Below are 27,777 nucleotides of genomic sequence, written 5' to 3'. Positions count from 1 at the left end.
CAGCAGGATTCCCTGTAGATGTACTCAATAGTAGGGAGAGTTTTTCCTGGGCTGCATCCACTACCTTTTGGAGGGCTTTATGCTCATGGGTATTAGTGTCCCCATACTTTTGTAGATGTTTGCCAGGGTTTCTGATGCCACGCCAAACTTCTGCAAACCCCTGAGGAAGTAGAGGCACTGACGTGCTTTCTTCACCATGCCATTTGTGTGTTGGGTCCAGGAAAGACCCGAGATTATAACTCCCAAGAACTTAATAGCTCACCCCCCTCCATCTCAGATCCCCCAACAATCACTGGATCGTACACCTCTGGCTTTTCCTTCCCAAAGTCAACAGTCCTTAGCTTTAGTGACACTGGTTGTTGTTGGTTTATTTTTACTAATTTTTCATTACTTTACCCAATAAATCGCATCATTAGTGCAGCAGTTAGTGTGAAGCTATTCCAGAAGCCAGCAACCAGGGTTCAAATCCAGTGCTGTCTAGTGTTTGAACCTTTTTCCAGGTGCTCCAGTTTCCTCCCACCCTTCAAAAAACATACAGGGGTTGTAGGTTAATTGGGTGTAAATTAGGTGGCATAGTCAGAATTAACATCTAAAGTGCTGTAAATAAAATTTTAAACTTAAAAAAATGTTAATTATACCATTTGAATAAGTGGCATTGTATACGAACTACACATGTGGGTGTGTAGTTTGCAGCTGTGCCAAGTGATTATAATGTGCAAATCTGAATGGACAGAAATATGTAAAGGTCATTGATGGGGGTGAAAAATAAACATTTGGAACTGCTGTGTTTTAGTAGTGAGCTAATAGCATGTGCCATTTCAAAATGCACTCACTGCTCTTCGCCACTTGTGTGTGGCCACTGAACACAATGCAGTACTACATCAAGATAGATACTCAGCACTGACAACCAGTCCAGTCTCCTCGCAGTACCTCTTAAGCAAATGCATGGAAGACCCATGCAGTCTCAGGACACAATTTCACTTGCATGAGCCCAGAGACAGACATGTCAGCAAAGGAATGGGACAGAGAATTGAAATAGGCAGATCTCATGCACTGTCAGACAGACCATCCACAAATTAGAGGAACAACACCTCATATTCTGACTGGGCACTTTCCGATTGGATTAACTTCTCTGGTTTCCATTAAACCTTCCACCTATCATCTCTCCCTGCCTCCTTTCCTCTAGTTGTGTCTCTATTTTCCAATTGTCTCCTTTACTTCTGTTCTCCTTCCAGATGCCCAAACAAACTCCTCCCCCAGTCAATTCTCACCTTTTCTCTCTCCTGCATCTTATCCATATCCACTTTTGTCTGTTGGCCTGTGCTCCTCCCTCTGCCCATTCTTCCCTTCTTTCCCAGCCTTTTATTTCTGGCACCTTGCCTGCATTTTACACATTCGGCTCATTCAGGTGGACCCTCCACCTTGAGGGCAATGGCAGAACTTAACTTGTGGGCTCACCTTTCAGGTGGTAGCCCGAAAAGGCTGCTGCACCGTTGCCTGGTCCACCTGAAAGGGCCTATTCATACCAGAGGCGTGTCCGGATCTGATGGAGGCGGGGCGACTGGTACTGCTGCGCCACCCGTCAAATATATGACATAACATGGCCATCTTCCCCACCCACAATTCCCCATGCAGGTGGAACGGCTAGGTTTCCCACAACAGTTCCAGCTGTGTGGGGGATTAAGGGTAGGGAAGACAGTCATTGCAATGCCGCATTTTGAGCCACAGACAGCAGCCCCAGTGCAGAAGCGGGGAGTTAAGTCGCCAGCTGAGAGTCATTAGCCCAACCCCAGGCAGCCACTTACAGCAGAACGCGGCATTCCGCCAATTATCCCTTCCGGATAAAGGCTGGCATCAGCACCTCGGAGGCACTCCTGCCACATTCAGGTGACTGTCTTTATCCGCATGGAGGGGGGGGGGGGGGGTGTAGATCATGCGGCTTTACACTGGGGTGTTCAGGTCAACTGAAAGGATCTATTATTCCTTGATAAAGGGCTTAGGCCCAAACTGTCAGTTATGTATCCCTCTTGATAACAGGGAAGAACCTGGTCATCAGGCATAAGGTCCTCTTGGTACTGCTGTATGTGACGCAGATGTGGCCCATCCCCTGTCCTTACAGTTACCAGAGTTTTTAAGATTAATTTGGGGGGGCCAAAGTGGATAGGGTCCCAAGAAGCACCATGGACATTTTTTTTTTTTAAGCGTAACACCTTCAACCACAAGGCCATCAAGCAGAGAGTGATCAGCATGGAACGAACAGATTATCTGGCAGAATGCCTCATTGCCAGGGCTCACAAACAAGTACCACGACTTGGCCTGGCTAGCAATGAGAAGAGCCCTCCCAGTGAGATCCTGCGTGTACAACCAGAACATCACCCTCCATGAATGTTGTCCTCCAGACAGCTGCAGTGGAGAGGAGACTGTGGCTCACCTCTTTGCCAAATGCAGATAAGTAAAGTGTGTGGAGAAGGATGCAGGGAACCTGGTCACAGTTTATCACCAGAAGCAGCATGATAGAGAATTCTCTAATCTATGGGCTTATCCCAGAAACACTGAGTCAGACATCCAGAGCTTCAGGAAGACCATCAACTCAGTGAAAGATGCTCTTTGGTCTGCCCGAAACCTATTGATCTTTCAGCACACTGAGATGTTGGTCCAGGGGAATGCTGATTATTGATACATTCCAGGCTACAGGAGTACATGTTGAGGAACAATCAGAGGCTTAGCGCAGCCAATGTGAGGGTGCTGTGGGGAAGGACCACAGTCTAGAGTCACAGGGGCTGAAACCAAGGGGAAGTCCTTTAAACAACAGGGGAAGAAACAACAAAGTGCCACAAGGGTGGTAACAGGGTGTCGAGAAGACGACAAAAAATGTGCAATGATTGACACTATGAATCTAAAAAGTCCTGGACAGTTTTGTTGTATTGTAAATAATTTATTGTGAATAAAGTATATTTTTGGAAAAAACGTACATCTTTACCACCAATGGATGCTGTGAGACCTGCCGAGTTCCTTCAGCATCTGCTTTCCCTTTCAAAAATTTGACTACCTTGGATGCTGCGTGACCCACTGCTCCTCAAGCACTTCAATGTACTTGCCCTTAGATTTTTCAGTCCTCACTCACTTTGTGCAAGGCCACCAGCACACAAGGCAGTTCCACCCCCTTTTACGAAGCATAGGTTACCATCAACCACTGCAGACCACACAGAACTGGAGCTCACCTTGCCGATACGGAGTCTGACAGGTGCTCCAGATAATTTAAAAAAATGTTTTGGTGTTGGCTATTCAAAAAAATATGCCCATTTTCAGGGCCAATGCAACTTGGATCCCTTGTTCAGATGCAAGAATGCCCGCTCATTTTATATGTGAGGAATTTCCTCAAATAGGGCATGACAGTTGGAATATTGGTTAGTGCAATGTTGTTACTGCACCAGCGACCCGGTGTTTGAATCTCGCACTGTCTGTAAGGAGTTTTCCTTGTCTGTGTGCACTGGTTTCCTCCCACCATCTGAAACATACTGGGTTGTAGGTCAATTGAGCAGCACAGGCTCAAGGGCCAAAAGGGCCCGTTACCATGCTACATGTCTAAATTGCTTTCAAAAACAAAGATCATGGGCAAGAGGACAACTTTAATTCTGTTTGATGGTCATTGTAATCACCACCCTGATTTTCAGAAAACTACCTGCATGATTTTAGTTTGGGTGCCGAACTTCCTTTCCTAACTTTAATGTGCTGTCTTAAATAAAAATTTGCTTTGTAAGACTCTTTTCCCCACCCCCCCCAAACTGTAAACACAAAGACCTTATTAATGTTGCATCACAAAACCACCACACCCAACACCACTTCTAATTTATATGCTGTTGTCACAACTTGGTGCAGCTTGGGATGATTAAAGCAAATGTGAAGGGGAACCAGGGAAATCTCACGTTAATGTTTTGTTTGCATTCAGCCATTAAAACACAAAGACATTTGCAATTTTAAATGCTAGCAAGCATCCATATAATTTATATAACAAAGTGCATCCTGTCAACAGTGATTTTCCTCCCTTATTCTGTTGCTTGATGAAAGGTTACATCAGTCTGCTCATCCACCTTTCCAAAGTTTCGATGCACTTTGCATAAAACTGTTTCCAAGTATGCAAATCTATACGGTTCCACCTCTTCTGGCACAATCTGCCTTCCACAAGACAGAAAGAGTAGCCATGAGCATTGTCTGTTGGCCCTTACAAAAAGAGAAGCAAAAGAGAGTCCTTTTAGAGTTACTGAGTGTCCGTGGATTCGCTTGCAGCGCTCCCTCCTGCCTCTGCAGCCACACATCCAAGCTCCAGATCCAAACCTCTGACATGATTGAGCTTTCAGAAGTTTCAGGAGCCCTTCTTGCCCTCAGCACCCTTTCAAATCCCCAGTCCCGATACCTGGTTCCCATGAGCCAGTTTTCAGCAGTCTGCAGCCTGTGTGGGTCCTTCAACCACGTCAGCAGAATTTTAATTTAAAACATTGTCAGCTCCTTTGACCGGCTGTTTAAACCCTGTACAGCCTGTTGATATTAGGACCAGGCTGATGGACCCTGCAGAGCAGTGCCACTTTCCAGTTTCGCTCTTCTGGGTCCGCACCAGTGGCAGAGCTAACATGACAGCTACTCTACCAATTTTTTTTAAACCCTTCCCGTGCCATCAGAACATCCATGTGCACCACCCCCCCACCAATACACGACTAGATTTGCAGAAAGTGTGTGGACAAGGACGCAAAGGTTTTTGTCATGACTCATCCCCAAGTGAATTCAGATATAGGGAGTTAAATAAGAATATCTGCAGATGCTGGAGTAGCAGCAGGGAACAAAATTCCCTTCAAAGAGAGGAGGAGAACTTCTTCAGGGTGGGCATACTTGAGGAGACTTCACACTGGAGTAGCAAAATGGGGTGATTTATGTTTTTTTTCTTACATGGATACACACAGAGGAATACATCCAGTCTTTAGTAACTCAAAAGCATAATTTACGATCCACTCACTACGAGGCATTGTGGGGCAGAAACCAATGGGGAAAGCCTCTCATACAGCTGGGGGCCACAGTTTGGCAATGGCACTATGAAGGATCATTGTAACAAAAAGTATACAGGAATTTGACAGCAAGAATGTTAAAAGTCTGCATTGCCTTACTTTGTACATCTGGAGCATTTCAGTTAGCGCAACTCTATTACAGCACCAGCAATCAGGACTGGGGTTCAAATCCCGCGCTGTCTGTAAGGAGTTTGCACATTCTCCCCGTGTCTATGTGGGTTTTCCCCAGGGGCTCCAGTTTCCTTCCACCATTTAAAAACATTCAGGGGGTTGTAGGTCAATTGGGTGTAAGTGGGCAGCATGGGCTGAGAGGCTGTTCGTCTAAATGATTAAAATATTATTTTTAATGTGAATAAAGTTTATTTTGGGGGCATGCAGGTGCCTACAACTGCATTCAGGCTGACAGGTGATTACGCACGAGTGGGTGTTAAAAGTCCAAGCAGTAGAGCTTAGTCCCCACTTATCTTGGGCCCTCCTGCTACTGCATTATAGCTTTGCTCTGTGAACCCCAAGTTAAATCAGCTTCCACCCCTCAACATAAAGCTCAGGACCAAGAACACCAGGACCATCAAGGAAAGTTAGTGAAGCATCAGATTTAATGTCACTCCACTCTTTCATCATGGGAACCTGTCACTTTGACATTGACAACATTGCTCCGAGTCAGAGACAATGGGTGGAAGGGCAGTTCAAGAGCAAGGCAAGGGGTACCCCTCCCTTCTGTTAGACAAAAGTCAAGAGAGAAATGTTGTCTTCATGAGGTGGAAATTCACCACTTCTCTTGACTTCTCTCCTCAAAAACCATGTTTTATGAAATTCACGACCCAATCAATAGCAAATACAAGCCATTGTTGGATTGGAAACCACAATGCCAAAAAAAAAAGAGGCCCGCAGGCAGATGAGGGCCGGGGTCCAGCAGGAAACCCATGACCTGATCATGAGAGAAAAAGCAGAAGTCAAGCAACACCCTCCTCAATCACAGAATGCACAGATTCTGTGGTGCGGTCACCACCTACAGCCAAATAAGAGGTTCCAATGCTGAGACTCAACTATACAAAGAAAAGGGCTCAGCAGCTGAGGGGAACACAGGCTGTGAGTGATGTGGTTGGGAGGAACCGGAATGGCTGCTGGTGTCTGGATCATGGGAACCAGGTGTCAGAAGTGGGATTTGAGAGGATGCTGAGAGCAAGGGCTCCCACAGGGCCTCCAGCACTGAAGGTTTCCTGATCGTATCGGAGCTTTGAATCTGGAGCTCAGGTTGCTGATGTATCGAGCAGAGGTATGTGCAGCTGCAAAGGCTGTGGGAGCACTGGAGGCAAAACCACAGACACTCAGTGACACCGAAGGAACTCTCTTTTGCTTCTTTCTCTCTCCAGGCCATACTAATGGAAACTCCTGTCTGCCTAGCAGCAGGCAGAAGTTAAAGTATATCATGTATGATACATTTTTAACGTATTATTACATGACAATAAAAGCAACCTTGAACTCTGAAGCCAGGTCTCAGGTCTCACTGCAAGATTAATTTGAAAGGCGACTTAGAGGTGTACAAGATTTCAAGGGTGGATAGCCAGCACCTTTGTCCTGGGATGACAATAGCAGCTACCAGAGGACATTAGGCGATTAGAAGAAAGTTGAGGGGAGATGGCAGAGGTTTGTTTTTTTAAATAAAAACAGTGTGTTCCTGGAATACATTGTCAGGGTGGTGGTGAAGGCTGATAATAGGAACAACTCAAAAGACTTAGAAAGACACATGGATGTAAGACAAATACAGGGTGTGAGGTAGGGAATAATTAGATTGTTAAGGAGTATGTCAGCACAACATTATGAGCTGAAGGCCCTGTATTGTTCTATGTTTTATGCAAATTCTCAACCATAATTCGGTCTCCAACATGAGAGTCTTTGATCCATTTCAGAAGAGACTATTTGGTTCAGCCTTACCATTACCCCATATCTAAAATGGCCATTTGCCAACAGAAAAGCATCAAGTCTTGAAATCAGATGGCCCCCCCGAATTTCTAAAACTTGGTGGAAAGGATCTTCAATCACAAACTCATCTCCCACAAAAGGAAGACATTTTGGAAGTACTGTAAAGAGTACTTTTGAGATAAATCTTATTGTAATAAATGTAGATGGTTTGTGCTCTTGTCCATTGCAGGAAAAGTTTTTCCTCAACCTCTCCTCCCAGTGACCAATGAGCTGCTCCCTGAATCAGTGCGATTTCCATTCAGCTACAGGTACAGTGAACAAGATCGTTCCCATGCTTTAACTCCAGGAGAAATATACGGCAGCAACAACATGGCCTTCCTTGAACCATAATAGACCAATTCTCATTGAGGCTAGTCTAAAGCCCCACTTTTCTCAATCTTTCCCATCATAATTAGGGACATCCCCAGAAGGATGCCAACTCTCAGGATAAATGGAAAATTGTTCAACCCACGCCACTTTCACTCCAAATCCAAGGCTGTTGACACTGTAATTGTCAAACTGCAGAATACAGATGATGCTGGTACATGTGCATGTTCAGAGACCAAGCTACAAGAAATTGCTGGTTCAATCATTGAAGCAATTCAGGGAATGTTAATGTCTGCAAAACATTCATCCTCTATCAATCTTCACATGGAAGAACGCTACCGATATTCAAAACGGTCCACAACAAGCCTATGTAAAATGTGAACTACTTCCTAAAATCAAGACCCATCTCTCAATGAACGCTAACAACCATTGTGAAATTCCCCATCACCCTCACTGCCCTGGGAGAGTCATAAAAGGATAAATTGTGTTTTTAAAAAAATCAAGATGTCAAATCTGACAAACCTCATGCTGGATGAAGCAGCAGTAATCCTTGCCCCCTGATGTACTACTGAGAACAGGACTACTTACAGCAGCTACCTCAAAGCACTGGAGAGGACTTCCAACATTGTTTCCGTATAATCTTTCATACCCACTGGCAGTATGAGCAATCCTGAGGCCCTAATTATATTCAGTCAGGTCCATTGGATGGAGCATGTCATTTGCACGACTGACACCAGACACTGGAAATAAACACCCCACTCTAAGCTTCACTATGGTTTAAAAAAAAAGTCAGAACACAACTCAAGGATATTGTCATAAGATCACAATGTAGGAGCTGAAGTAGACCCATTGAATCTGCTCCGCCATTCTAATCCTGCTACTTAATCCCATTCCTCGGCTTTCTCCCCGTAATCCTCAATGCCCTGACTAATCAAATACTTGCAAATATCTGGCTTCAATACATCCCACAATCTCACTTTCATGGGCACCTGTGGAAGCAAGTTCCACAGAGTCACGATCCTCTGGCTAAAAATATTTCTTAGCATCCATTTTAAATTGATATCCTTAAGTTGTGCCCTTTTATCCTAGACTCCCCTTCCATGGGAAACAACCTTGCAACATTTACTCTGTCCAGGCCTTTCACCACTTTAAAATGTCTCTTGAGGACCCTCATCCTTCTGTACTCCAATGGTACAGTCTGAGAGCCAACAAATATTCCTCATACACTAATCCTTTCATTCCTGGTATCTCTCTCCAGTAAATCTTCTCTGAACCTTCTCCAACACCAGCACATCCTTTCTCAAATAAGGTGCCCAAAACTGTACACATTACTCCAAGTGAGGTTTCAGCAGTGCCCTATAGAGTCTCAACATTACATCCCTGCTCTTGTATGCTATTCCTCTAGAAATGAATGCCAACATTGCATTCACCTTCTTTACCACAGACTCATCCTGGAGGTCAACCTTTAGGGTATCCTGCACAAGGACTCTCAAGTCTCTTTGCACCTTTGAATTTTGAATTTTCTCCCCATCTACTACTTCGATCAAAGTGCACGACCATCCACTTTCTCACATTGTATTTCATATGGGCACCTCTTTGCCCATTCTCCTATTCTCTCAGAGTCTCTCTGCAGCCTTTTTGCATCCCTAGCGCCACTTGCCCTAGCACCTATTTTGGTAATAACTGCAAACTTAGCCATATATAAACCTTTTCAAAGAGGCTTTGAGATTAACATCTCCATTGACCTGTGGGAATTCCAGATCTCTGAATATTCAAAAGAGAGAAGCATTTGCTGCAGCACCAGGGACCAAGTCAATTAGTTGGGATCACAAGTCAGTATCACCTCCCAAATTACCTCCAAATGCCATTCCAACTCCATCCTCAAATTTGCTAATAACAAGATGGAATACAGGAAAGAGAATGAAAGTCTACTGCCCAGTAAGTAGCAAGATAGCAACATCTCTCTCAAGGACATTAAGATGCAAGAAATGATCATCAACTTCAGGAGAGGGGGCAGAGTCCACAACTCAAGGAAAATCACAAGGGCTTGTCATGCTCAGGGGATTTATCCACGCTTATTTGCCTTCGACAGATACATTAGAAGCAAAAAGTGAGCAAGGTCCTCTTGAAGACTAGAGTGAGCAGCTATGTATGGAGTCAAAAGAGATAATGGGGATCTTAAATTATTCTCTTTTCGCATTTACTCAGAAGACAGACACACCTATAGAAGTGAGGGAAAACATAAGGATGACAGAGGAATAAACCCCCAGAGCACAAGATATTCCTTCGGATAATGAGAGGGCTAGTGCAGAAATGACAGGGGCCCTAACAGAGGTATTTAAAACATCAGTAGTGGGCAAATTATTGGAAGGTGTCCTAAATGACTGGATAAACAAGAACTTGGATAGACAAGGACTGGTTAGGGATAGTCTACATGGCATGCCAGGTGTAACTAATTGGATTTTTTTTAAAAGTTACCAAAAATGTTGATGAAGAAAAGGCAGTGGATGTTATCTACATGGGTATTAGTAAGGCCATTGAGAAGATCCCACATGGGAGATTGGTCAAAAAGGTTCTCTCTGTATACAGGATGAGGTAGTAAATTGGATTATTCATTGGCTTTGTGGGAGAAGCCAGAGTGGTAGCAGAAGATTGCCTCTCTAACTGAAGGCCTGTGTCTAGTGGTGTGACTCAGGGATTAAGTTGGGTGCATTGTTGTTTGTCGTCTACATCAATGATCTGGATGATAATGCTGTAAATTGGATCAGCCAATTTGCAGATAATACAAAGATTGGGGTTGCAGTGGAGAGTGAGGTAGGCTTTCAAAGCTTGGAGTGGGGTCTGGACCAGCTGGAAAAATAACAGATGGAATTTAATGTGGACAATTGTGAAGTGTGGCACTTTGGGAGGACGGACCATGGTAAGATTGACCTGGTTAATAGTAAGGAACTACAGAGTGTGGTAGAAGAGGGATCTGGTAAAGAGAGCTTTTGGAACAGTGGCCTTCATAAATCAGTACTGAGTGCAGGAATTGGGTTGTAGTTGTACTGACATTGGAGAGGCCAAATTTGGATTATTGTGTTGAGTCTGGTCACCTACCCACAGGAAAAATATCAATAAGATTGAAAGAGAGCAGAGAAAATTTACAAGACGTTTCCAGATTTGGAGCTGAGCTATGGGAAAAGGTTGAATAGGTTAAGACTTCATTCCCTGGAGCAACTGAGAATGAGAAAACGAGGTGAGATTTAATAGCGATACAGATACACGATCCTTTATCCAAACATCTAAAATCCGGCAAGTGGGGACTGGCAGATGAGGGAGGCGGCCAGGCGACTGGAAGGGGGTGTGGGTGGATATGGCAACACAATTCAGGTGGGCTTTCCGAAATTTGGAACACACTGTCCCCCAAGGGTTCCAGATAAAGGATTGTGTACCTGTATACAAGATTATTGGGGGTGTAGATAGGGTAAATGGAAGCAGGCTTTTTCCAAGGTTGGGTGTGGCAAGAACAAGAGGACATGGGTTAAGGGTGAAAGGGGAAATGTTTAAGAGGAACATAAAGGGGAGATTCTTCTGAAGGTGGTGAGAGTGTGGAATGAACTCCCAGCATAGGTGGTGGATTGAGTTGATTTCAACATTTTAAGAGATTGAATAGGTATGTGGATGGTAGGGGTATGGTCTGGGAGCAGGTCAATGGAACTGCAGAATAATAGTTCTGCATGTACTAGACGGGACAAAGGGCTAGTGGTGTTCCATGTTCTATAGTTCAATCTGAATATGAGCAGTTATTTCATATTCTCCTGGCAATAGATCTGAAAAATTATCCAACACATTAATGGATTTTGTATTGCATTGCCATATTTATTGTGGCTGCCACTAGTATTGGTTGGGGGGTGGGGGAAAAAGCAGTAACAATTTGGGTTCAAATCTAGATTTTTTTTTAAAGTCATTGATAAGTCAATTGTTTTTTTTGCAGAACCCCCCCCCCGCCAACAATTTCTCTCTTAATTAATTATTTTGTACAATACAATAACTTTCTCCCTTGAGAGGTCAAGATTTTTTTTCCCATAGATACTGTTACTCTCAAAATATTTAAAACATCAAGATTAGCATTTTAATTACCAAAGCAAGTAAACAATGGACCAAATGATGGTGATAGGTCAGCATGAACCTGATGGACCAAAGGGCATGTTTCTGTGCTGTGTTACTCTACAATCTGGTTGTCACACTGATCCCATATTTAAAGAATTTGGATCATGCTATGGTTATAATAATTCACCTGCACCTCATGATTTTTATTAAATTATGCCCTATTCAGAATGTTGAATGCTGGCTGGTTTCCAATTTTCTACAACTCAAACATGAGATCATCCAGAACTCTGCTGGCTTGGCTATAATCTTTACTGCTATGTTTATAAAATAAAAAATGGAAACAAGTATTTCTTGAGACTGCAGAGTTTGCATGTTCCTGTTAGGTTTAAAGGCAAAGTTACCAGGCATAGGGAACCCTGGTTTTCAAGGGATATTGGCAACCTGGTTAAGAAAAAGAGGGAGATGTAGAGCAAGTTTAGGCAATAAAGAGCTAATGAGGTACTTGAAGAGTGCAAGAAAATATTCAAGAACGAAATCAGGAAGGTAAAAAAACATAAGGCTGCTCTGGCAGATAATATGAAGGTAAACCCGAAGGGTTTCTACGTATATTAATAAAAGGATAGTAAGGGACAAAATTGGCCCTCTAGAGGATCAGAGGTGTCATCTATGTTTGGAGGCTCAAGTAATGGGGATAGATCTTAAATAGAATTTTTTTTGCATCAGGAAGGAAGGGAAACAAACAGAAGAGTCATGGAACAGATGGAGATAAGAGATGCTTCCTGCCTTACAGCGAATAAAGGTAGATAAATCACCTTGGCCAGATATGATATAGTGTAGGAATTTCAGGGGCCCTGGCTGATCTGTTCAAAATGTCCTTAGCCACAGGTGAGGTGCCAGAGGATTACAAGGTAGCTCATGTTGTCCCATTGTTTAAAAAAAAGGCTCAAAATTAAACCAGGTAATTAAACCAGGTAATCAAAATTAAACCAATGAATCTGACGTCAGTAGTAGGTAATTTATTGGAAGGAGTTCTGAGACAGGATATATAGGTATTACAACAGTCATGGGCTGATTAAGGATAGTCAGCATGGCTTTGTGCGTGGTAAGTTGTGTTTAACAAACCTTGTGGAGTTTTTTTTGAGGAGGTTACCAGGAAGGTGGATGAAGGAAAGGCTGTTGATGTTGTCTACATGGACTTTAGTAAAAGCCTTTGACAAGGTCCCACATAAAGAGGTTAGTTCAGAGGTTATGACACTAGGAGAGGTGGTAAAATGGATTCAAAATTGGTCGTGTGGGAGAAGGCAGAGGGTGGTAATGGATGGTTGCTTCTCAGATTGAAGGCCTGTGACCAGTGGTGTGCTTCAGGGATCCATGATGGGACCATTGTTGTTTGTTGTATATATATATAGCAATGATCTGAATGATAATGTCGTGAATTGGATCAGCAAGTTTGCTGACGATACAAAGATAGGTGGCACTGTGGATAATGAGGAGGGTTATCAAAGCTTGCAGAGGGATCTGGACCAGCTAGAAAATGGGACAGAAAGTGGCAGATGAAATTTAATGCAGATAAGTGTGAGGTGATGCATTTTGGAAGGGAAAACCAAGATAGAAGATATACAGTAAATGATGAGGCACTGAGGAGTGCAGATGTATCTAGTGCAGATACATTGTTCCCTGAAGATGGCATCGCAGGTGGACAGAGTTGTAAAGAAAGCTTTTGTTATTTTAGCCTTTATAAATCAAAGTATTGAGTATAGGAGTTGGGATGCTATGATGAAGTTGTTTAAGACATTGGTAAGACCATATTTGGAATAGTATGTGCAGTTCTGGGCACCTAACTACAGGAAGAATATCAATACGATTAAAGAATGCAGAGAAGATTTACTAGGGTGTTGCCGAGGCTTCAGGAGTTGAGTTACAGGGAAACAGATTAGGACTTTATTCCTTAGAGCGAAGAAGCACGAGGGGAGATTGGATTAAAGGTTAAAAGATTATGAAAGGTATAGACAGAGTGGATGTGAATAGGTTTTTTCCACTTAGATTGGGGACATAGTTTTCAGCTGAAGGGGGAAAAGGTTTGGGGGAACATTATGGGGAAGTTTTTCACTCAGTGGTTGGAATGTGGAATGAACCATCATCTGATGTGGTGAATGTGGGCTTAATCGTGTGTTTTAAGAGTAAATTGGATAGGTACATGGATTTGAGAGGACTGGAAGGTTATGGTATGGGAGCAGGTCAGTGGCACTAGGAAGATGGTTGGCACAGGCTAGATGGGCTGAATGGCACATTTTCTATGCTGTAGTGTTCCATGGGGCTTGGTGTAGTGGTTAGCATAATCCCTTTACAGCGCCAGTGCTTAGGACCAGGTTCGAATTCCGTGCTATTTGTAAGGAGTTTGTACATTCTCCCCATGTCTGCATAGGTTTTCCCTGGGGGCTCCAGTTTCTTCAACCCTTCACTGGGGGTGGAGGTTAATTGGGTGTAAATTGGGCGGCACATGCCAAAATGGCCTGTTATTGTGCTGTATGTCGAAATTAAAATAAGGACAACTCTTTCAAAGAAACTGCAGACACCAAAAGGATGAAATGGTCTTTTTCTATTCTTCTGTTTGATTAAAATTATCATAGAGGAAGTCAAGAGGCAATATCCACCAATGCAAACTACCCAACTGCCAGGTAAAGCACAGGTTCAGATAACACTGCATTAATAACATTTCTGGCAACTTAGCCCTTCCAACGTCATTGGGCACCACTGGTTACGTAATTACATCTATCTTATGCAACTTCCACCCGATACACACAATCGCCATTCATCAAAAACAAATGTACCTTTTCTCTTGATCATCCTGTGAATCAGCTCCTTTACCAAGTGGCATCAGTCTCTTGTCCCTGGGGACCTAAAAGATACAACAAAATCCAAATATAAAACTAACAACTGCTTGCATTCGGAAGGAGACTGGATGGAGAACACTACCTAATATTTGCAGTTGACAAACCTTGTAGTAATCATAAAGCAATCCTAAGGCAGCAGCACTGTCCTCATCACCATTAATGCTCATCATGGCTTTTGTAGCAGCTGTCAAAGGGTTTTCAAGATAGGACTTCCAGGCCTCATCTTCACTGGTGTAGGCACGTCTGGGATGGAAATTCGAATCATTCTGCAGTACTACCACCAGGCGCTTGCTGCTGCCAAAGGAAGAGAGTCAATCGGATTACTGTTTGGTGCCGACTTCAACATTAGTAGGATCGTGACAGTTCAGTGCCACCATAATAGCCCAGGATCAATGGTCACCATTTCAAACAAAAAGGTGTTAAACTAAACCAAATAAACTTGTCATTTGCAGGTCGTCTCTGGAAAGAATGAAAAAGATTGCCGTCGAAGCTGACAGGTTGTTGTAAAAATGCACGAGCTCAAATGTTCTTCAGGTCACCCCCAACCCCCATGACTCTAAAGAGGCCTATAAACTACTCATATAAAAACAGATGCAAAACACACAAGTCTGAAGACACTGTGATTGTAGTAGAAACACAAATGCTGCAGGAATGCAGGAGGTCTCGCAGCGTCCATACGAGATAGATATATAACCAACGTTTCAGGCCGTAGCTTTTCCAGGTAAACAAGTGCATTAGCTTCTCTGAGAAACTGAGGGCCGATAATGTGCGTGCATAAAATCAAAGTTCAGATCTATTGTCAGAGTACATACATGACATCACTTACAATGTTCCCAATGTTGGGAGAGACTAGGACTAGAGGGCATAGTTTAAGAATACAGGGAAGGCCCTTTAGGACAGAGATGAGGAGAAATTATTTTACGCAGAGAAGTTAGAATCTGTGGAATGCTTTGCCGCAGAGGGTAGTGGGGCAGATTCTCTGGATATGTTCAAAAGGGAGTTAGATAAGGCTCTTGTGGGCAGGGGAGTTGAGTGTTATGGGGATAAGGCTCGGAATGGGTACTGATAGTGAATGATCAGCCATGATCTGAAAAATGGCGGAGCTGCTCAATAGGCCAATTGGCCTTCTCCAACATCTACTATCTATTGTCTATAACTCTTAAGATAATTTTTCCTGTAAGGCAGAATTTTTACTTGTTGGTAGTGCAAACTGTACTCAAGAAAAATGTGTACAGAAAGAAATTTAAACATTGAAAGGAATGTGAACTGTGGAAAGACAGAAAAAATATTTAGTAATAAATATGTACAAAGTAAGAGTCCTTAAATGAGTCTGAGTGTTTAGTACGTCCCAAGAGCAAGTCTACAGGAACCTTCAATGAAATAGTTAGGTACATATGTGGCAATTTCAGACTCATCAACACTAATTTGGAAGTTTATGCTCCATTGAAATACTTCAGAAGTACTCTGAAGTAAAACCACCTGTAATAAATCAAAGTTAAGCTTGTATCAAGCACATTTGGCTCAACTTATGGAAACTGGTGTACTTGACCACTGGTTATTTCATTTTATTTCATCTATTATAGAAATCATTCCCCTCTGAACCTCGTATTTCACAGAGGGACGACAAGGTTGCTATTCTGAGACCTGTGCCAACATAGTTCAATAAAACCGATTATGGAGATGATTTATGACAAGAGCATTAAAACACAAATGCACAACCAGTGTGGCAAGAAGAAAAATTATGTAAAAACAGTCAAAAAGTTGGGTTTGTTCATTTCAAAATATAAAAGTCAAAATGGTAATAAACATGTATTCTTAAAAAAAAAAATGAAACTATGATATTGCATTGCTTTGGGGCCAGACTTGGATTAAATCTATTGAATGGGACCCAAGATTTTTTTTGGAACATTGATGAAGAAGTGATTGCCAGCAGATGCAAACAATGCAGCTAAAGTAGAAAACTAATAGGCACCGACAGTTATTTGTAGAACATTTATTTCTAAAGATTAATTTAGTACACTATAGGAGTAGGCCCTTCAGCCTAAATCTTCATGCCATACAATACCCACATCAAACTAAATATCTGCTGTTTCTGCTTGATGGACATCCCTCCACGTGCTCACACAATAAATGTCAGTAAATATGCCAAAACAGTATGGCGGTGCTGCATTATCAGAGCCACATCTTTTTGAGGAGGAAAGTATTCATTTCCCCCCCAGAGACATTGAGGCCCAATTTGGTCTCCATAGAAAGCTTAAAAGATCCATTGGTACTCAGTTGGAGAAGAGAATCATCTGCTATGCCAGCTAATACATCTCTTTCAATTATTAGAATAGATCATTTGCTGCTTGTGCAGAGTTTATAATACACGATTTCAAAGTTCAAAATGTAGTGTCAGTGTACATGCACGACAACACATACAACCCTGAGATTCTTTTTCCTGCCGACCAGGCAGAATTTCTACCTATCGGTAACTCAAGAAATAAGTACACAAGATAGAAATATAAACAAAGAAAGAATTGTAAACAAACTGACTAAGTACTGACAAAATATATATTCAGTAACAAATAATGTGCAAAGTCAGAGGCCTTCAATGAGTCCCTGATTGAGTTTATTGTGAGGAGTCTGATGGTGGAAGGGTAGCAGCTGCTCCAGAACCTGGTGGTACATGTCTTGTGGCACCTAGTCCTCTTTCTTAGTTGCAGCAGCGAGAACAGAGTGTGTCCTGGGTGATGTGAATCCTTGGTTATTTGACCATTTGTCAAAAGCATTTCCTACACGGTGACAGTGAAGGGCCGTAACAGTGGCAAAGCATCCAGTGTGCAGAGGAGTGGGAGAATCTGCAGAAATTTGATGCAAATGCAGCGTTAATTTTTTTTAAATGGGACTGATGCAGTATGAGTGTAAATGGTTTGCTGAAAGTCTGAGTAGACACCATGGGCCAAAGGGCCCATTTTCCTTCTAATTCTACTCCAAATTCTGTAAAATAAAATGCAATGGAATGGCTTGACAAGCATGTGACAAGGTTTTTAATTTCTTGAAACATTAAGCCAAGTTCCACCTACTTTCTCAGAGGTTGTGGGGGAGTGAAGTGTTGGCTGGGAGAGATTCAAAGTATTCCATCAAACTATTGCAACGAATAGGGAGGGGAGTGTTCTCCAGAGTCCTCGAAAATATTTCTCTCTCAATTAACACATTTACAACTGATAATCTGGTCTTTATCACACTATTTTTATTGGAGTTCCCTCTGTACAAGTTGGTAGCACATATTTTAGAGGTAGAGTGAGAAAAATCAAGATCATAAAACAGCAGAAACCATAGCCATTGCTGAGCGACAACTTTTACATCCAGAAAAAGTCTCAGAACCAAACACCAACTTTCCAAACAAAGACTGAAGATGCTGAATCTCAAGCAAACCAAGAAATGCTGGAGGGACTCAGCAGGAGAGAAAATATCCATGGGTAAAAATGGCCATTCAAAGTCTCTCGACTGGGCCTTTACAATCCCAACCCAAAATGTTGTCAGACCATCTTTCTTTCTTTGTTTATATTTCTATCTTGTGTACTTATTTCTTGAGTTACCGATAGGTAGAAATTCTGCCTGGTCGGCAGGAAAAAGAATCTCAGGGTTGTATGTGTTGGTGCTGTCTGACCTGTTGAGTTCCTTCAGTGATCTTTAGTTTTCACTGCCTTTTAAATTATTTAATTAAAGTGAGCAAAGCCCAAAGAAGTTGTATTGAGCAGGCTATGCAAAATTTGGTTTCTAAGCAAGCATGAAGTTTTTAAAAATTTCATTATTTTACTTTAGAAGTTTCACTGACATCTTATAGTATTTCATAAAAGTTTTGAATTCCCCTGTCGATGACACTCACGTGCACCTGGACCCCCAGCTCTCCACCGCAATCAACCTTTGTAGTCTCCTCTACATCAGAAAGAGGATGCAAACTGGGAGATCGCTTTGTTGACCACCTCTACTTCATCTGCCACAATAGCAGGGATTTCCCAGTGACAACCCATTTCAATTCCCCGCCCCATTCCCATGCAGACACGTCTGTCCAAGATTTCATGTACTATCAGAGACCACCTGCAAATTGGAGGAACACCATCTCACATTCTTCCTGGGCACCCTCCAACCTTTTCTCTAGCTTTGTATGCGTCTCTCCCTCTCCTTTCCTCTAATTCTGCTTTCTCAGAACCATCCCTTCCCCTGATGAAACCAAAGAACACAACAGCACAGAAACTAGCCACTTCAGCCCTTCTAGTCTAGTCTAGTCCCACTGACCTGCACCCAGTCCGCAGCCCTCCATACCTCTCTCATCCATGTATCTGTCCAAATTTGTCTTAAATATAAATTGAGTCCACATTCACCACCTCAGCTGGTAGCTCGTTCCACACTCCCATCACTCTAGGCCTTTTCACATTGGAAACTCGCTAAATTTAAAATCTTGGTAGGGTCATTCACACTGAACCAAGAAAAACTGGTTCAGCGCACCCTTTCACATTACCTCCCTGGTGCCACAGACTAAAGGGGGCGATGTCCTGAGTGACGCATTATGTACACGCAGGGCTGTGAAATTGTAGCAGGAATAAAGCATCGATGAGCACAATGTATAAAGGAGCATGGGAAAATACACACAATTTCATAAAACATATGCACAATGTGTACAAGAACATGGGAAAATGTTTTGTAATCTCCTCATTGGCCACAATTGAGGGGAGCTCCCTCACCTCCCAATCCCCTCAATGCACCACCATCATCCTTTAGATCACTACTAATTCCCACTTCTGCCATGCTAGAACCACTCTACCTGCCTTCAGCACCTCGCCAAACTGGCTGTTCTGCTAGGAGGTTGCACGCACGCAACAAATGTCATCAGCACGTCACTAATGGGACCCATCAAACCAGGTCACCCAATCACACAAGCTGATTTGAAATAGATCGGCTTTGATATGACCTCCCTAGTCAGTTGAGTCCAGAGTTGAAATGGACCCCCTCCAATACCATACCGGTTTAGGATTATTCACACTGGTAGGTGAACTGGTAAATTGCCATTTAATTCCAGTTTTCAGTGAAAGGGGCTTCTGAGTGTAGTTTCCCCTTGCATTCCCCCAAACTTTTCCCCTTTCACTCTTATCTCTGGATTGTATCTCACTTACACTCAGTGGAAAAAACCTATCTACATTTACTCTGTATATTCCATTCAATCTTAAATTATCAAATCTCCCCTCATTCTTCTACACTCCAGGGAATAAAGTCCTAACCTGTTTAACCTTTCCCTGTAACTTGGTTCCTGAAGTCCAGGAAACAACCTAGTAAATCTTCTCTGCACTCTTTCCATCTTATTGATATCTTTGCTGTAGTTAGGTGACCAAAACTGCACCCAATACTCCAAATTTGGCCTCACCAATGTCTTATGCAACTGCTCCATAATATCCCAACACCTATACTCAATACTTTAATTTATGAAGGCCAATATGCCAAAAGCTCTCTTTACAACCCTATCCACCTGTGGCATCACTTTCAGGGAACTATGTATAGGTATTCCCAGATCCCTCTGTTCTAGCACACTTCTCAGTACCCTAACATTGACCATGTATGTCCTTTCTTGGTTTGTCCTTCCAAAATGCAACTCCTCACACTTGTCTAGATTAAATTCTATCTGCACTTTTCCAGCCCATTTTTCCAGTTGGTCCAGATCCCTCGGGAAGCTTTGAGAACCTTCCTCGCTGTTCAAAACACTTCGAATCTTAGTGTAATCAGCAAACTTGCTGATCCAATTTACCACATTATCATCCAGATCAATGACATAGACAACAAACAACAATGGTCCCAGTACCGATCCAAGCCCCATCAATAGTCTGAGAAGCAATCATCCACTACCGCTCTCTGGCTTCTCCCATCAATGCTCACAATTTCTCTCCCGTCCTCCTAGCTATCCCCAATTATCAACTTTCGTCGTTGGTCTGTATTCCTCCCAGTGCCCTTTCTTTCCTTCTCCCCAAGCTTTTAATTCAGACACCTGCTTGCTTTTTACTCAGATTTCGAAGGGCTCAGGACTGAAAATCAGTTATAGATCTTTACCACCTATGAACACCACCTATCCTTCGTTGAAGTTTTAAAAAAAAAACACATTTGACCATGTTCGTTTGTAAGGCTGTGTGGCCTATTTATTTAAATAGAGCAGAAAATGCTGTAAAGACTAAACAGGTCAGGCAACATTTGTGGAAAGAGAAAGAGAGCTAACCTTCTACAAAGTAAAAATACGAAAGTGTTGGAGCCTCAACAGATCACATAGTATCATACAATATAACCAACGTTTTGGGCCTGAGCCCTTCAAGGCAACGAGACTTTCTCCCTGATCTCCACTTCCCACACAATTCCAGATTTGAATAGTCCATGATTTCTAACTGCTTGCACAAAAATTGAGGAGCTTGTGGAAGTGCAATGGAGGGAGGGTGGGGCGGAGAAGCAGGGACAGCTAACCATTGGCTCCTTGGCAGCTCCCCACAATAAACAATTATCAATATCTGCAGCCATGAAAACAAAGAGACTGCAGGCTCTGGAATCTGGAGTGACCAACACTGCCTCATTCCAGGGTCTTGACTCAAAATGTCATCTCGCTCCTTTTTATCTCAGCAGAAGCTACTGACCCAATCATTTCAACAACTCTTAATGATGGCTTCCTTACCATTGCCAGCCCTGGAACAAACACTAGATGTAGTATTCCAACAGGTACAGTGATAAAATCCAATGTAAATTGGATTTGTAAATTGGATTTGCAACTCATCGATTCTGGCTGAATCAATAACCCATTCTCTGAGTGATGAATCACATCAACAAATAAAACATAAGCAATGATACTGACTGTACCAGGAACTCCTGAGCTTCATACACTACAAGTAAAAAGTTACAAGTTTCAAAAAGTTTTAATAGAGAAAAATACAAATAATTAGGACATGTATCCCAGCTGCTGGAAGATGCACAGTGTTAACCTACTCCTTGGATATTTTTCTTCTCGCTGATTTATATTATACATGACTGGTCAAACTATTGAAAAGCTCGAGGTCCTGTTTTCAGATTATTAGCTTTCCTGCTGCTGTTGCACCAAGTAGCAATAAGATACTTGGTCTGTCATCCCTTAATAAAATTAATTCAGGCACCTGCCTGCCTTTTACTTGTATGCTGAGGAGGGGCTAAGGCTGGAAATGTTGATTATGTGAGACCTGCTGAGTTCCTCCAGTATTTTTACCAGAATCTGCAGACTTTTGTGATTCATTTCAGTAATAAAAGACTTCCTTGAAGTTCATTTAAGTTGACACTCTATAACAGACTACATTTACCAATTATTCACGGTCAATGTTCTTTCAACACACTTGAAGGTACCAAGGTTCCTCTGTCACTAACACTCATGTACCTGGACAGACTGTGTGATCTTTATTTAAACAAAAGCAGAAAAAGCTGGGAAGAGTAATAAGCATGTCAGGCAACATCTGTGGAAAGAGTTAACCTACAGCAAGGTAACTTTCATCAAAACTGAGAGACTTGCTGTCTGATCATCATTTCCAACATTTTCTGTTTTAGATTTTCAGCTTTCACAGTGCAGTTCTTTTTAAATGTATTGACCAATCTTTTACTATTAGAATTGATTTTGGCCTCTAATTAGTGAAACATCGCTGCTAAGTGTAAAAAGTGCCATTTTTTACTGGAGTGCAGACAAACTGAAAGACAGTTGAAATTAGGAATCTATTGACGGGATTGGTGTTGCAAAACAAAGGGTAATTAAGGTCAGGCAATGAAAGGGATTTGGATTTCATAATCCCAAATCCCAACCATTTATTTAATCTATACTAAAACCTTAAATTTGCAAATAAATTAAGAATGCTGGAGATGCTGCAACAGCAACATGCTGCAGACCTGGGAGAAGTGGGGAGTGGAGACAATGAAACACAAAAGTCTGCAGATTCTGGTAAAAATACTGGAGGAACTCGGCAGGTCTCATATAATCAACATTTCCAGCCTTAGCCCCTCCTCAGCATACAACTACTCCACAGGGTTCAAATGCCTGCTGGTGATGCCAACAGCCTGTTAAGGGAGCCGCTATATTTCTTTTAAATCCCACAACCTCGGAGATCTGTGCTTTGGATGGTAGCACCTGCAGTACCATGGGAGTTGGGGGCGGGGTGGGGGGGGGGGGCTGCAGCAGACCAGTGCAGGGCCCCAGAAATGGGAGAACACCACCCACTAACCACCTATTGAGAAGAAGAATGGGAGGCAATGGAAGCAAGGAAGGTTAACAAGGCAGTGGATTAGCGAGAGGCTGAACAGCAGAACCCGCACAGGCTCCAGGCTGCTGGCTCTGAGAACATTTATCAGAACCAGGATTCAAGAGTGCTTAGGGCAAGAAGGGTTTTTGAAGGGCCTCAGGAGCTGAAATCTTCCTGATTGTATCAGAGGTTTGCATCTGGAGCTCAGGTTGCCAATGGATTGAACAAGGGTCTATGTGGCTGGAGGTGCTGGAGGTGAAACCACACTCAGCGACTCTGAAGGGATTCTCTTTCTCTTGTTAGAATGCTGGGAAATCCTCATGGTGACTCTTTGTTTGCATTACAGCAGGTAGAAGTTGAAGTGTATCATAGCTACAGTAAAATCCCTGGCATCCAGAATTCAAGCACCCTACCAACTGGCCAAAAATAAAACAAAGATATAAATGAATCTCTTAAAAATGTAAATAAAAGTTTAAAATTGTAAAAGTAAACATTCTCCAAAGCAACACACAACCCCTTGATGAAGATGGAAGCCAACATTCATAAGTGGAGCGCCCCGGTCAGGCCCTGCCCGCAGCAGCTGTTTGAATAAGGTTACATTTGAATAAAATGGCGGCGCCCAGGATGAAGAGCTGGATGATGTTCTTTGCCACTGGGGCAACTGTCCAAAAGTGTCTCCCTATCCCTGCCTGGTCAGAGTCTTTACCTTTATTCGTATAATGTGCATTAATTAGTAAGGCTTTATCTGTAAACCTGGGAGAGGGGTTAATTATGACGGCAGAATAACGCAGTTACAATGCCAGCGACCAGGGTTTGTATTTAAATTTAGTAAGTTATGGGAATTACCTGATTAAAGTAAACCTTACATTAAGGACTACAATACTGATCTTTTTCAAATTACGTCTCAAACTTAATGCAGATGTATTAGTTCAATATTCTAAGCATGTCTCAGTCTTCCAGAAAATACACATTTCTGCATTCTCGATCCTCATAAGTGCTGAGTACTTCACTGTATTACATTTTTATGCATTATGTGACAATAAAAGGAAACTTGGACTCAATGCTGGAAGATTTGGGTCACAGCAGTGGACTAAATGGATCATTAATAAACTAACTTTAATATTGAAAAATTACAAAAGAAAAAAAAAACAAGATAAAACAGAAAAACGATCATGAACAAATGTCAAGCACTGGTGGAAATTGCCCAAAATATGAGTAAAACAAGGTTTGTAAAGAAAACTCAAAAGGGATGAATCGGTACAAGATTTGCCATGGGTCAGCCAATAGCTCTAAAACAATGCTGATAACCAAGTAAATGAGAATATGGTGTACAGGAAACCAAAACAAGGCAATACAAGTCTAGATAACATTGCAGTAACATCTTTTTTTAAGATGAGAGTGGATCTGGAATTCACTGTTGAGTTGACAGATTTGAAGGCTTTAAAATGAATTGGTCAGGCATCAATAATAAAAGATAATAATTTGCAAGATTATGCAAAGGTGCAAGGAATGGGACAGACAAGAATGATCATCTAGGAGTACAGGCAGGCTCCCCTGTCTCCAAACAACTATGACATAAAACAAACACATTTAGGTTTATCATCTTTTAGGACTTGTTGAACATCCTATTGCATATTGCAGTCAATAAATCATGTCAATGGAATCATGAAGAAGGTTCGCCAGCTCCTATTTTGTTAGGAGCTTGGAGATCTGGTATGCCACCAAAGCCTCTTGCAAATTTCTACAAGTGTACCATGGGGAAGATTCTGACTGGTTGCATCACTGTCTGCTATGGCGGTGCTAATGCACAGGACAGGAAATTACTTCAGAGAGTTGTGAACTAGGTCAGTACCAACATGGGCAGTAGTCTTCACTCCATTAAGGACAGCTATACGAGGTGGTGTCTCAAGAAAGTTGCCTCCATCATATCTACAGTATGCCTCCATCATAAAGAACCCTCACCACCCTGGTCTTCTCACTGCTACCATCAGGAAAGAGGTTCAGGAGCTTGAAGACAAACACCCAAAAGGTACAAAAACAGATTGTCCATTCAGAAATCTGATGGTGGAGGGGACAACGAACCACAGACTGCCTCACTTTTTTCCTCTTTTGCAGTAATTTATAGAAATGCAATTTATATTATATTTTGCACCGATAATACACGATATTGCTGCCAAAGCAAATGAATTTTGTGACACGTTCATGTCAATATAATAATGTGGAAAAGCTCCCTGAACAGTAACTTTGAGCCAAAAAGACAATCATTTTTAGCTGATATTGATTCGGGGACAAAACTAGACAGGACATCCCTGAATTTTATTAGTACCCTTGGATCTTTTACAATTGCGTGCAGAAGAACCACATCATCCAAAGGACAACACAAACTCAGAACCCCAATAGGTGCCGGGTTAGATTCCATGCTCAGGTCCAAGAATGGAAATTTAACAATTGGAATCAGATGCAAGGGTCTGTAGGTTGAGGTGAGCCCAGCAAAAAGATTTGTTGAACTCTAGTCAAAGACTATGGATGAGAGGAGAGGCCTTCAAGGAAAATTGCAGGAATCAAAGATATGAATGAGAAGCCAGTTTGGCGACATTGCAAAGGTCAAAAATGTGATCAGAGATAGAAATGACAGTTTAAAGGATTTGAAATTTTACAATTCTTTATTTGCAGAAAACTTAAAATAAACAGCAGCTGTTACAGAATAGTGAGCTTCAATTACATTGCACTGAATTTTCATTCTTCATAAACCATTGACTGTCTGGTATGGGGACACCAATACCACTGAGCAGAAAGCCCTGCAAAAGGTCAGAATATCACAGGCAAAACTCTCCCCACTATTGAGAACATCTATAGGGAATGCAGCCATTGGAGAGCAGCAGCAATCATCAAAGACCCACATCACCCAGCACACACACTGTTCTTGCTGCTCCCATCAGGAAAGAGGTATAGATATCTCAAGACTCACATCACTAGGTTCAGGAACAGCCGCTAATCCTCCACCATCAGACTCCAAAACAACAAACTCAATCAGAGACTCATTTAAGGCTCTTACATTTGTACATTCTTGACATTTTCTCTCTCTGTAGTGCAGTTTGTTTACATTTCTTTATTCATGTGTACATTGAGAAGTTCTTTTTGCACTACCAACAAGGGGCAATTCTGCTTTACAGGAAAAAGAATCTCAGGGTTGTATGTGATGTCACGAATGTACAATAAATCAGGAATCTGACTTGATGTCTCTCCAATGATCTTGCTACCCCACTCCTGCATTGGAAGCCCGACAGGGCCAGAACCTTTTGAAAGTGTTTTGTCATGCACGGCCTCATTTCCAGAAGATATTGTGCCACAGGTCCACAGTTATTGTTAGTTTGCTTGGTAGGTTTACTATATTTGCTACCTGCAGTACAAGATCCACAAACTGTAAGATTGTGGCTATACAGCATCAAAAAGATCATTTCCTTCTTACTCAATAACAGTAGATACAGTCTTTTTCTTTGGCTTGTCTTCGTGGACAAAGATTTATGGAGGGGTATGTCCACGTCTGCTGCAGGCTCATTGGTGGCTGACAAGTCCGATGCGGAACAGGCAAGCACGGTTGCAGAGGTTGCAAGGGAAAATTGGTTGGTTGGGGTTGGGTGTTGGGTTTTTCCTCCTTTGTCTTTTGTCAGTGAGGTGGGCTCTGCGGTCTTCTTCAAAGGAGGTTGCAGCCTGCCGAACTGTGAGGCGGCAAGATGCACGGTTGGAGGTGAGATCAGCCCACTGGCGGAGGTCAATGTGGCAGACACCAAGAGATTTCTTTAAGCAGTCCTTGTACATCTTCTTTGGTGCACCTCTGTCTCGGTGGCCAGTGAAAAGCTCGCCATAGAACACGATCTTGGGAAGGTGATGGTCCTCCATTCTGGAGACATGACCCACCCAGTGCAGTTGGGTCTTCAGCAGCGTGGATTCGATGCTTGCGGACTCTGCAGCTCGAATACTTCAATGTTGGTGATGAAATCATTCCAATGAATGTTGAGGATGGAGCAGAGACAGCGCTGATGGAAGAGTTCTAGGAGCCGTAGGCGATGCCAGTAGAGGACCCATGATTCGGAGCTGACTAGGAGCGTGGGTATGACAACGGCTCTATACATGCTGATCTTTGTGTGTTTCTTCAGGTGATTGTTTTTCCAGACTCTTTTGTGTAGTCTTCCAAAGGCGCTATTTGCCTTGGCGAGTCTGTTGTCTATCTCTTTGTCGATCCTTGCATCAGATGAAATGGTGCAGCCGAGGTAGGTAAACTGGATGACTGTTTTGAGTTCAGTGTGCACGATGGAGATGTGGGCGGGGCTGGTGGTCATGGTTGGGAGCTGGCTGATGGAGGACCTCAGTTTTCTTCAGGCTGACTTCCAGGCCAAACATTTTGGCAGTTTCCGCAAGGCAGGACGTCATGCGCTGGAGAACTGGCTCTGAATGGGCAACTAAAGCAGTATCGTCTGCAAAGAGTAGTTCACGAAGTTGCTCTTGTGTCTTGGTGTGAGCTTGCAGGCGCCTCAGATTGAAGAGACTACCATCTGTGCGGTACCAGATGTAAACAACGTCTTCATTGTTAAGGTCTTTATTGGCTTGTTTCAGCATCATGGTGAAGAAGATAGTAAAGAAGGTTAGTGCGAGAACGCAGCCTTGCTTCACGCTGTTGTTAATGGAGAAGGGTTCGTAGAGCACATTGCTGTATCTGACCCGACCTTCTTGGTTTTCGTGCAGTTGGATAACCATGTTGAGGAACTTGGGGGGGCATCCGAGGCACTGTAGTATTTGCCAAAGCCCTTTCCTGCTCACGGTGTCGAAGGCTTTGGTGAGGTCAACAAAGGTGATGTAGAGTCCTTTGTTTTGTTCTCTGCACTTTTCTTGAAGCTGTCTGAGGGCAAAGACCATGTCAGTAGTTCATGTTTGCATGAAAGCCACACTGTGATTCTGGGAGGACATTTTTGGTGACACTAGGTATTAGTCTATTAAGGAGAATCCTAGCAAAGATTTTGCCTGCAATGGAGAGCAGCGTGATTCCCCTGTAGTTTCAGCAGTCTGATTTCTCGCCTTTGTTTTTGTACAGGGTGATGATGATGGCATCATGAAGGTCCTGAGGCAGCTTTCCTTGGTCCCAGCAGAGCATAAAAAACTCATGCACTTTGGTATGCGGAGTTT

At 42.6% G+C, this 27,777-nt stretch overlaps 1 protein-coding gene across 3 annotated transcripts in view; it reads right to left on the bottom strand.

Annotated features, from left to right (window-relative positions):
• The window catches only part of grhl2b (grainyhead-like transcription factor 2b), a 580,987-nt gene that overhangs the window by 127,649 nt on the left and 425,561 nt on the right, over nucleotides 1-27,777 (bottom strand). For 2 of the 3 annotated variants that reach the window (XM_069920439.1, XM_069920441.1), the window contains 2 exons: nucleotides 14,437-14,623; nucleotides 14,270-14,337 (listed from right to left, as the gene is read on the bottom strand). In XM_069920439.1, the coding sequence (XP_069776540.1) occupies nucleotides 14,270-14,337; nucleotides 14,437-14,623 (255 nt within the window). Of the gene's footprint in view, nucleotides 1-14,269; nucleotides 14,338-14,436; nucleotides 14,627-27,777 lie in introns of all 3 variants that reach the window. The other variant, XM_069920440.1, reaches the window with a different exon arrangement.

The sequence above is a fragment of the Narcine bancroftii genome, chromosome 2 (genome assembly GCF_036971445.1).
Source record: "Narcine bancroftii isolate sNarBan1 chromosome 2, sNarBan1.hap1, whole genome shotgun sequence".
NCBI classification, from domain to species: domain Eukaryota; kingdom Metazoa; phylum Chordata; class Chondrichthyes; order Torpediniformes; family Narcinidae; genus Narcine; species Narcine bancroftii.
Note: the sequence above shows the minus strand (reverse complement) of the source record. Positions and strands in the feature narration are given on the sequence as shown.